Source organism: Camelus dromedarius, chromosome 17 (assembly GCF_036321535.1).
Source record: "Camelus dromedarius isolate mCamDro1 chromosome 17, mCamDro1.pat, whole genome shotgun sequence".
NCBI classification, from domain to species: Eukaryota; Metazoa; Chordata; class Mammalia; order Artiodactyla; family Camelidae; genus Camelus; species Camelus dromedarius.
In genome coordinates this window covers 1,951,439-1,963,623 of record NC_087452.1, presented here as the reverse complement: position 1 = coordinate 1,963,623, position 12,185 = coordinate 1,951,439, and the positions used below count along the sequence as shown (strand labels likewise).

Genomic DNA, 12,185 nt, shown 5'->3' with positions numbered 1-12,185 from the left:
AGCTTGCAGATACCGGGTCACAGACCCAGCAAGCCTTACAAACCCACAGCACGAGACCTGCACGCGTCTGGGGGCGTTGCAGCACAGGACGCTGGAGGACGAAGAAAGGAGAAATACTATTAAGGGCAACTGGAGGAAGCACGTTATCTTCCTAAGAGCAAGAGTCAGGCGGACCCCACCTTCAACAAGAGAGGCGGCCGTGGGCGGCAGAGGACGCAGAGTGACATCCTCGCAGAGTGCAAACAGCGCCACGTGGCACTCTCCCGGAGAAACAGCCCGAACCCTGCCAGAGGAAGATGATGAACTGGAGCACATTAATGTTAAAACACTTCTTACCAAAATACAATACTGAAGCAGAGAAAACGCAAGCCACAGACCGGGAAGAGATACTTGCAATACGTGCATCCGGCAACTCGTCTGGACGGGAAGAAAAAAAAAAGAAAGAAACCTGCAAACCAGTGAGAAAAACACAGTTTCTTGTAAATGGAGAGAAAATACACATCTGAACAGGCACTTCACAAAGGAGACCCCCAAATGGCCAAAGTGTGAAAGGCGTTCAGCATGGCTGCCCATCAGGGGAGGCACTGGGAGCAGCGTGTGACGCCCGCACATCCCAACAGAGCGGCTGAGGTGACCGCTGGACAGACCCAAGCGTCCGCGGGTACAAACCAAAGGCTACTGTATCTGCTGGGAGGAGTTTAGAAATGGGCAACCTCTTTGGAAACGTGGCAGTTAAAGTTTGTGCTACCCTGCTGCCCAGGAGTTCACTCCCAGGTACCTGCCAAGAGCAATGAGGGCGCGGGCCCACGAAAGCGGCCCTGTACAGAAAAGTTCACAGAAATTCACCCGTAATGACCTCCCCCTGCAAGGACCCTGGGAAACAGCACGAAGACAGATCAGTGGGAGAGCAGGCAGACGGACTGCGGCGCACCCACAGTGTAAAGCTGCCCGGCGCTGGACAGATGCGCGCCAACAGACCTCCTGAAGTCCCTCCATGCAGCAGGAGAGGCCAAGGCAGGGGCGCACGCTGTGGCTGCGGGACGTGCAGGCCACCACGGGAAAACCCCTGTAAGGTGGCGGATTCAGGCTGGTGCTTGGCCTGCAGGGGGCGAGCTGCTTCCCGGGGCGGCAGAAACGGGTCTCCTTCGCGATCGGAGCAGAGAGAAACACGGGTGCGGCCGCGCACCCGAGACTTGTGCATTTGGCTCACTGTAATGTTCTCCTCTGAAGCCTCCTCCCAGAGACAAAGGAGACCTACTTACAAAAGGACAGACTCCGCAAGATAAACCAGTGCTGACCTTGCACGTCTGACACGTAGCCCTGACACGCAGACGCAGACGCAGAGACAGAGGAGGAGAAACAGATCCAGAATCACACCTGGGGGTGTTAGCAGACTTCCTCTAGGAACTGATAGAAACAGAGGATGGGGGGGGGGGCAGGAATGAAGTTGACATAATTGACAATACTTGTATTCACTTTGTTTTTTCAAGTACACTGAAACATTTACCAGAATTCACATGTGCTGGACCCTGAAGCAAATCTCAACAAAGGACAGAAATTACACAGCAGATACTCTCTGATAGCGACGGCACTGAGGCAGAACCCAGTAACAAAAGATCCTAAAGTATTTGGAATAACCCATGGGTTAAAAAAGGAAATAGAAACATTTCTAGCTGAGGCATCATGAAAATATAATGTCTAAAACTTGGGGGATATACTTTAGTGACGATAGGACATTTGTAGCCAAAATAAACATTATAAAATAGTGAATGCCTGGAAATCAAGTTATCTAAATAGCTGAAGAAGTTAGAAAAAGAAAAGCAAATTAAATCTAGTTTTTTTTTAAAAAGGAAATTAGAGCACAAATCAGTGAAACAAAATAAACGTACAATATAGAAATCCAAAAAAGCAACAAAGAACGTTGGTTCTTTGAAAGCATTACTTCACCCCTAAGTGCAACTTCAGTAAAGATCCCAGTCACCCCAAAACAGACTCGGGTGCAGACAGCAGCCGGGCCCGGGCCGACAGGCTTGGGAAGACGGGCCCTGGCACCACGGATCCTGGGAAGGAAATGGAATCAGATTCCTCCCCTCCTGCAGAAAAGAAGTTCTGTATGGGTTAAAATTTTAAGTGAGATAAACAAAAAGGTAAATCTTTTAGAGGAAACTATGAAATCATTTTATGACCTTGGAGTTGGAAGAGATTTCTTAAATAAGGCAAAAAATGTAAGTCATGTGGGAAAAGGTGGATAATTTATAAAATTCAAAATAACTTGTCCATTAAAAGATACTATTTTTTTAAGACACCATTAAGAGGGTGAGAAGACAAGTCAGGCCAGAAGATACCACACATGCACGCCACTGGGGCAGCGGTAAGAACGGGAGAGCAAAACAAAACTAAAATTCAAGGGGAAGTTTTTTCATAACAGAAGAAACTACCAAGTTTATAAAAAAAAATCCAACTTCACTAGTAAACAGTGAAATGCAAGTTAAAACCTCTATGAGACAGATTATTACTAACCTGGTGTGAAAGGTAAGTCTGACTATGAAGCAGCATCCAGGTGTGGAGGCGCTACCAGTCAGTCCTAACCCTTGGTGTGCAGCTTACGGAAGAAGTCTTGCATGTTTCCAAGAAGACATATGAACATGTTGTGTGTACAATGACGTGGTTAAAACAGCAAAGCATAAACAGCACAAATGTCCATTAATAAATGATGGTGCAGCCCTACAGCCAGAGACGAAGACATGGTTGACTCTCATCAACACTGAGCAAAAACTAAAGCTACAGATTATATACACGTGTAGTAAAATCACAGAGAAAAACACGTGGAAGATAAAATCCGGGGTGGTGCTTATCTGTGGGTGAGGGGAAGAGCTGGGAAAGGGCACGTGGAAAATAAAGTATCGATAATGTCTGATTTCTCACGTCCGCCAGTGAGTGTAAGAGACTGGTCTTGTTCTTTTTTACAGCACATGAGTGCTTTTATGCGTGTATTTTAATAATATTAACAAAGCTATCATTCATGAAAATAGAACAGGAAATCGTAAGAATTTCTAGAAAAGAAAAATGATGTGCAGTTTAAAATTAAACTAACAATTGTGACCACAGTGGTCACAGTGGAAGACCCTCTCGGGGGTGGAAGACACAGCAGAGCTCTGTGCAAAAGACCGACAAGTCCAAATTAAAAGGATGAAAATCATGGTAAAATGCCCTGTAAGTTCCAGTAAAACAAAACAAACACCCCTCACCTGGACACCGAGATACAAACCAAGAATGAAGAAAACGTTTTGCGGGACCGGAGGGAATCAGAGTCGAGCTGAAAAGGAGACTCAGGTAAGCGTCAGGCTCGCCTGCACCTCTCGACTCAGGAAAGCGAGGGTTTGGGGGGCGGGGTGAGGATCGGACTCTATGATCCTGAAAAGAGCTCAGCTGCTCTTCAGGTGCACAGGCAGAATGAAGGCCTTGGGTCTGCAAGGACTGAAAGGGTATTATCCACAGACACTTTATAAAAGAAAAAATAGCGAAATAAAGGAGAAAGCAGACGGACACCCAAGAAACAGTAGCCAACATAAAAATAAGTGAACGTTGTAGCTGGCCGGGGGTCGCCGTGGGCAGGCGCCCCGGGCGGGAGCGGGGCCCAGCGCTGCTGCGGCATACTTCACGTGTCCTGGTTTTGATCAAAAATTAGGAGGCACGCAAAGAGACGGCCACGTGAAGGCAGGCAGAGCAGCCTGCCCACACCGCCCGCGTGGCTCCAGCGGGTGACTGTGCACACGGACTTCAAAGCAGCTATTACTTTTTAAAAAAACTAAAAAATTATTTTAAAAATTCAAGGAAAGTATACAACAATGAGTAAAGAAATAGACAATGTGAATAAAGAGAATTATGTTTTGAAAGAGCTAAATGAAAATCCTGGGGTTAGAAAGTACGGTAACTGAAATGGAAAATCCACTAGGACTCGGCAGCAGGTCTGAGCTGACAGGGAATCTGAATTGAAAACAGGTCAACAGAGATTATCCAGTCTGAACAACAGGGAGGAAAACCACGTTTAGAAAAAGTGAAGATCCCCAAGACCTGCAGGGCGCCACCCCGTGAGCCACGCACATGTAAGGGAGTCGGAGGGGGGAGGTGCGGGAGCAGAAGGCAGAATTTGAAGAAATAACGACCCCAAAACAACCTGCCAACCCAGGACGCTCAGTGAGTCTCAAGCAGGATGCTCGTGGAGCCCCACACCAGCTGCACGTGTCTAACAGCTGGAAGACGAGGAGAAAACCTTGGAAACAGCAAGGAAAAGCCCTCGTCGTGTACAGGGCACCAGCAACGTGACTAGTGGCTGAATACTCACCAGGAACAACAGAGACCAGAACACAGCGCAATGATGTTTTCAAAGTGCAGAAAGCAAAAAAAGTGTGAACCGATGGTTCCACGCTCCGCAAAACCATCCTTCACCAATGAGCGTGGAGGAAGGATTTTCTCTGATGAAGACGGGATTTGTTGGGAATGACACTAAAGGAGGTCCTTAAGGCTAAAAAAAAAATATTAACTGGAATCTGAAGAATCACTGGAAAAGATAAATATGTGGGTAAATACAAAACATTACAGAAATATATTTTTCCTTTCTCACCTTTTAATTTGAAAGACATGATTGCATAAGGCAGTTACAGCAGGACATCCGGGGCTTCCTGCAGAGATTTCATACGACAGTAACAGCACAAGAGAGGGCGAGGAGATGGGACTGTACTGTAGGATAGTTCCTACGTTTTACCCCAAATAAGTAATAATCTAATGTAGGCTGTGGTGCATTAAGATAAACAAAAAACAACCCTAGGGGAACCACTAAAACTAGCTTTTTAAAGGTAGGGGTCCATAACGGTATTACAATTGTGCACTAAAAGCAGCTGTTCAGCACACAAGGAGGCAGGAGAGCAGCAACAGAGGAACAGAATCAACATGGAATTTAAAGGGAAAAAAGACATAATTCCTGCCACGTCACTGATCATGGTGTACATAAACAATCAAAATGTGGAACCTGTCGGACTGGATTTAAAAATAAAAGGGTCCAACCATCCTGTCCACAGAAGACACACTTCAGAGTCAAACGCATGAACCACTTCAAAGTAAAAGGATGGGGGAAAATACGGAAGAGCGCTGGAGTGGGTACACTAATTAGAGACAGATTGGTCTTTAAGGCAAGAATTGTTTCAGTGTGGAGATTCCTCAAAAACTAAACAGACTTACCATGTGATCCAGCAATCCCACTCCTGGGCATGTATCCAGAGGGAACACTAATTTGAAAAGACACCTGCACCCCAATGTTCACAGCAGCACGATTTACAACAGCCAAGACATGGAAGCAGCCTAAGCGCCCATCAACACATGACTGGATAAAGAAGCTGTGGTATATATATACAATGGAATACTACTCAGCGACAAAAAATAAAATAATACCATTTGCAGCAACATGGATCGACCTGGAGATTGTCATTCTAAGTGAAGCCAGGAAGAAAAATATTATATGATTTCACTCATGTGGAATCTAAAGAAAGGACACTATGAACTCACAAAACTCACAGACATAGCAAACAGTATTATGGTTACCAGGGAAAGGTGGTAGGAAGGGATAAATTTGGGAGTTTGAGATTTACAAATATTAGCCACTATATAAAAATAGATTTTAAAAAGTTTCTTCTGTAGAGCACAGGGAACTATGTTCACTATCTTGTAACAACCTTTAATGAAAAAGAATATGAAAACGAATGTATGCGTGTATCTGCATGACCGGATAGTGTGCTGCACACCAGAGACTGACACAGCATAACTGGCTGTACTTCACTTTAAAAAGAGGCAAGAACTGTTTCTAGAGACCAAGAGGGAAATTTCACAACGATTAAAGGGTCAGCTCATCAGGAAGACACAACAACTATAAACACGAACGCACCAAAATACAATAAGCCCAAGGGGACAGAACTGAAGAGAGAGAGAGGTGAGTCAACCACGCAGAGAGACTTCAGCACCTCTAGCTCGGTGATGAGACTGCAGGGGAGCCAGCGGCGACGGGGACGGTCTGAGCACTGTCAGCCAACCTGACCTGCCGCTTACGTAGCACTTCCCCAAGAGTAACACCCTCCCCTCCCGCCTGAGGACGGCGTGCACGCTCGCCCGTGCAGCACACTGCAGCGCCTTTCGCAGGACAGAAGCCACACAAAGCACCTTCTCCAGTCCCGACAAAACGACAAGTTATCAACAGAAAGACATCTGATGAGCCTCAAATATCTGGCTTTTAAGCAACACAATTCTAAAAGCCACACTGGAAAGTATAAAATATTCTGTGGTAACATGAAGGCACAACATACCAGGTTTACAGGGTGCAGCTAAAGACGTGTTCAGGGGGGAATCTGTAGCTGAAATATGTATGTGAAAGAAGATCTCAAAGTAAAAACCTTACTTTTCTCAAGAAGTAGAGGTGCAAATTAAACCCAGAGTGAGCAGAAGGAAGGAAGTTATAATACAGTTTAGGGTGGAAATGAGTGAAACAGAAGATAAAGAGAAAATGAATGAACTCCAAAACTGGTTCTCTGAGAAAAAAAAATTTTTACAGACTTCTAGCTCTACTGACCAAGAAAGAAAAAAGAAGCAAACTAGTGAAAAATCAGGAATGAAAGAGGAGACACTGTATTGGTTTTACAGAAATGCGAAGCCTATGAAGGACTGTGAGGACACCGTGAATCACCAAGTGCCGCAGGCTGGATGGTGCAGATGAAGTGGGAAACTCCTGGAAAGATACAGGCTACCAAGCCTGTCTGAAGAATTCGACATCTGGACACACTTGTAACCAGGAGAGAGGTCACGTCGTAATTTAGAAACTTCTCACCAAGAAAAGCTCAGGTTTCAGTGGCTTCGCCGGTTCGTTCTACCAAGTACGGAAAGAATGAAGGCCAGCCTTCCACAAGTTCACGGAAAGCAGAAGCAGAGGAAATACTCCGCAGCTCACTCTGCGGGGCCAGCCCTACCTCGACGCCGAAGTCAGACAGTCGGGAGAAAAGTACAGAATGTTCGCAAACCAGAGCCAGCAGCGCACAGGTCGTGCACCGTGGCCAAGTGGGTTCACCCAGGAATTCAAGGCTGTTTTAAACTCTAAACGTCAAGTGATGCGAGAAACCACATTAATAAAGCACAAGAAACGCCCCAATATATGCAGAAACAGCAAGTGACAGAATCTAACACTCGGTCATGATAAAAACTCTCAGCAAACCAAGACTACAAGGGACCGCCCTCCCCCTGCCAGTCCGCCTCCCCAGGACCCGCAGCTAACACCCAGCTTCCCGCTCAAACACCGGCTGCTCCCCCTGCAAGACCGGAAACGGGCAAGTGTGCCGTCTCGCCGCTCCTGTTTACTAGGGGTTGCAGGCAGTGCGAAGGGGAGGGGGGAGGAGAGACTTATGGACTGAATGTCTGGGTTCCCCCCGAGTTCGTATGCTCAAGCCCCAACCCCAGTGTGGCTGTACTTGGAGTAAGGAAGTGACTGAGGCTACACAGGGTTGTAAGGGTGGGGTCCTGATCCAGCAGGATTCACGTCCTTAGAAAAGAGTGCTGGCTCCCCCGCACCTGCTCACAGAGAAGGGGCCACGTGAGCACCGGTGGGGCGGCGGCCACCTGCCAGCCAAGGGGACAGGCCTCGGGATGGAACCTTCTTGCCCGCCACCTTCATCCTGGGCTCCCCGTGTCTAGAACTGTGAGAAAATTCATTTCTGATGTTGACGCCACCAGCCCGAGCAGACAGACACAGGAAGGAAGGGATCCAGACTGGAAAGGAGGAAAATGATCTCCCCCCGAGGGAGCCAGGATCCAGGTTCAGAAGGCTGCAGGACGCAAGGCCCACATTTACATAGAAATCAGCTGTAGTTCTCTATCCTGGCACTCAACAATATGAAAACCAAGTAATTCAGTCCACACCAGCATCCATTTCACAAAGGGGAAGACGTGTGCACTGACGACTACAGACATTGCTGAGGGAACTTTAAGAAGACAAATAAAAGCAGACACATTTCATGCTTATGAATCAGCAGCTTCAAAACCATTAGCACGACAGTTCTCCCCGAGGTGATCTACAGATTCAGTACAATCCTCGTGAAAACCGACACAGGCTTTTCCATGGCAGCTGGCCGGCGGATCCTAAAATTCACATGGAAATGCAAAGGACCCAAAAGAGTCTAGCAATTTTGAAAACAGAAATGACTTACACAATCCAGTTTCAAAACTGGCTGTAAAGCTACAGGAATCGGAACAAAGTGGGGCTGGTGTAAGGCTAGGGATGTAAGTCAATGGAACGGAACAGAGCCTAGAAATAAATTTATGGTCAATTGATTCTTGAATTGCCAAGGCCACCCAGGGGAGCAAGAGCTAGCCCTTTTGAGAACTCGCGCTAGGACAACTGACGCCCTTGTGAGGGATGGCGAGCTGAGACCCCGCCTCACACTGCACACACACACACTTGGGCAAAGTGGTTCGAATGTATGCTGAAAACATAAAACTCCTATAACAAGGCTTAGGGAAAAAATCTACGTGCAAACCTGGGCTAGGCAAAGTTCTTAGCTATGACACCAAAAGCATGCCTGAAAAAGAAAAAATTCATAAATAAGAATTCATCAAAATTGAAAATGTTTACACTTCGAGTTTTTCCTTGCATGATTAAGAAAGTAAAAATAAGCCACAGATACAGAGAAAATACTTAACAAATCATATTTCTCATTACGCAAATGTATCCAAAATATATAAAGAACTCTTACCAATCAATAAGATGACAATCTGATTTTAGAGCAGGTCAAAGATACAGACAGTCCATCAAAGAAGATACTTAAAGCTGCTGACAAGCACATCAGAAGATCTCCAGCACCATCAGCGATTATGAAGTGCAAGCAGAACCACAGTACGGCACCACCACACACACTGGAATGGCTGCAGATAAAACCCTGACAACAACAAGAGGCTGTGAGCATGTGAGGAACTGGAGCCCTCACGCGTTGCTCCTGCTGGTGTAAAATGGTGCAGCTACGTCATAAAGCTGCTTGACGGTCTCTTAAAACGTTACACATACACTTTAACCAAATGGCCCGGCAGTTCTGCTTCTGGGTTTCTACCCAAGAGAAGTGAAAACACGTTTCCACACGATGATCTGTACGTAAACGTTCACAACAGCAATATTCACAACAGCCCCACACCAGAAACAGTACAAATGCCACCAAGTGTTGAATGGAAAAATCCGGCACACTCAGCCAGCAGGATACTATTCAGCAATTTAAAGAACACACTTCTGATACACTCTGCAACGTGGGTGAACCTCAGAAACATTCTTAGTGAAGGGAGCCAGACACAAAAGGTCACGTCCTGTAGGATCCCATTTGTGTGAAACGTGCACAAAAGCCAGCCCGTCAGAAGCACAGGGCGCATCCCTGGCTGTCGGGCAGGCGTGGGAGCAGGGGCCGACCGCAAACAAGCACGAGGAAGCTACGTGAGGATGGAGATGATCTGGAACTGCTCTGTAATGCTTGTGCGACGCCATAAACTTACTAAAAAAGCACTGATCTGATTCACGTACACTTACGAGGACTGTATTTCATCGATTTTAATGTAAGTTAACTGTAAACAGAAACAGTGAGCTTGCAGTTGGGTTTCAGTTACTGATTTTCATATGGATAAGACGGCTAAAGCCATTTTAAAGTAGCAATTCCTACTAAACAAGGGAAGAATTCAAATGAATGAAACAGTCAACTCGACAAGCTCAGAAAAATAGAGAACAGTGTTTTAAAATACCCTTTAAAAAATTAAAGTTAGTGAATCCAGAAAACAGAAAAAAATAAATAATAATAAATCCAAGCACTGTTTCTTTTGAAAAAGCTAAAAACCTGAACACCAAGGGGAAAAAAAACAAAACCAGCCTCCTTACTGGTTTTCACGAAGAACGCATATTAAACTCACGAACTTCTATGAGCCGTTCGTACTAGAGATGGGGGGCAGTGGCTCCGCCCACACAGACCTGGGCCCGCAGCTTCCAGTCACGCCTGGGGCTGGCATTTGCAGTCCTCTGGGCTGGTATGAACCGGGGGAGGGCCCTGGCCACCGGGCCGCATGCCCCTGCCTGCTGTCACCACGTCGCCCCTCAGTCTCCTGTTCCCGTCGTTGCCTCACACAGGTTAGGTCATCGCCTGTGCTGCTGGGACATCACGTAACATCCGTGCCCTCGGCAACTTACACAAGCTGTGACACACACACACACAGTTCTAACTCGGGGCTAAGGGAGAGGAACTACACCTGAGCGTGCTCCCTCGCACCTTTCGGGGGGACGAGGTACGCCAGGGTGGGCGCGACGCCTCGGGCATGGCTGTGCCCTGCATCTGGCACATCCCGCCCATTCCGCCTGGGGTTCCCGGGCGGGAAGACAGACACAGGCCAGAGACGAGCCGTGCTCAGGATCTGCCATCTGCCCTGTACGTCCCCGCAGATGGCCGGCCAGCTCAGGACGCGGGGGGGACAGGGCACCCACCTGGACCAGGCTGTGCTGTCTGTCTTCATGCTTCAGCAGCATGGTGCTCCGCCATCGCAGGTACTTCTCCTGGTGGGCCTGGATCTCATCTGTGAGGGTCGGACTGCGGTGCTGGAAGTCCTCTAGGTTGGGGGCAGGAGGAGGGGCCACCAGCTTTCCCTCTGTGAGCTCTTCCTGGGAAACGGGCAACCCAAACTCCTGGCTCAGCTCCTTGATCATGGCGGAGGAGGGCAGCAGGTCCCTGGTGATGACCTCCCGGAGCCTGGTGCTGTAACAGCAGATGCAGTGGATCCTGGAACACAGAAGGGCCCCTGCTCGGCCTCACCTACCCTGCAGGACAGGTCAGACTGTCCCCACGTTTCAAGAGGAAATGGAAACACAGAGAGGTTGCCCCACTGGCCCAGGTCACACAGCTCATACAGGAGATTAGATTCTGGTCTGCTGAGCCCACAGAGGGGAATGCCTCCTTCCCTGTGTCCTCCCAGCCCCCGAGGTTACAGGCCTCCCACATTCTGCTCTGATTACTTTTTGGTATCGGTGGCCTTACTCCCTACCCCTCACCAGCCCACGCCCCACCAGGTGGGGGGCGGCAGCCTCAGCTGCCCCTCCTGGACAGGAGGCACTCTGCAGTGGACGGCACTATACACAGAGCCTCATAGCTTAGCAAAGCCCAAGGACTGAGTCCCCCACCCAGCCCCACCTGGGGACGCCCCTCACTGCCCTGGCCACTGACCCACACTGCTGCTCTCCAGAATGCAGGGCAGGGCCTGCTGTGAGGCTGATGCCTGAGGACAGGGGCTCTGCCTGCCCCTAGCGGAGCTCCCTGGCCCACGTCGTGGCCTTTCTGCGCGGTTGCCTGACTGGTTGGACAGGAGCAAAGCCGTGACGGGTACAGGTCCCAAGGAGGCGGTGAGCACTTTTCTCCCCTTTCCCCAACAGCACGCTTAGCTACTTCCTGTCACCCACCCAGTGGGGCAGGAGCCAGCCTCCCCAGACCAACCCTGGAGGCTCTGGACACCCAAGTGCCCCTGGGCCGCCCAGCACCAGCCTCCTGTCGCCACTGTCTTGGGGTGACTTGATCTACACCTGCCCAGCCCTCGGGCAGAGCTGGGACGGGGAGGAAGCCTCTTTTTCTCCAAGTCCCACGTTTCCCCCCCCCCCCCACCTTATAAATAACAGCAGGACAGCTCGGCGCCAGCTCTGGCCACACCTGTTGCTGGCTCCAAAAATACAAAAAGACGGCTTGGGCCTCCTGCTCCAGGCCAGCAGCCAGGGGACTGCCCACCTGAGCAGTGTCCGCCTGCTCTTCTCAAGGTCAGCCTTCCCTGACCACCTGGGCGAACCAGCCACCATCCGTGGTGCCACTGCGCCCACTGCGCTGCTCTGGGTCGGTCTCTGCCGCTCAGCGCTCCCCCCCGGAGCAGGCGGGGCGGCGGGTCCCACACACCCACCTGGGGCCCCAGCACGAGCACCAGCCATGCCCAACCCGCCTCCCCGCCCCCGAGCCCGGCCGCCCAGGACGGGGCGCGGCCCCCCGAGGGCCAGGGCCGTCACCAGGGAGGAGCAGAAGGACCAGCGCCAAGGCTTCAAGTCCTGAAGGGCCCAGAGCTCTGGAGAAGGGCTTTCTGAGGACCGGGGGGAGGGT

General features: G+C 49.3%; 1 protein-coding gene across 1 annotated transcript in view; it reads right to left on the bottom strand.

Moving 5' to 3' along the window:
* Window positions 1-12,185, bottom strand: part of CFAP92 (cilia and flagella associated protein 92 (putative)) — a 51,576-nt gene that overhangs the window by 7,234 nt on the left and 32,157 nt on the right. Inside the window, exon 12 of the mRNA XM_064496173.1 lies at window positions 10,541-10,832. Coding sequence (XP_064352243.1) covers window positions 10,541-10,832 — 292 coding nt within the window. The remainder of the gene's footprint in view (window positions 1-10,540; window positions 10,833-12,185) is intronic.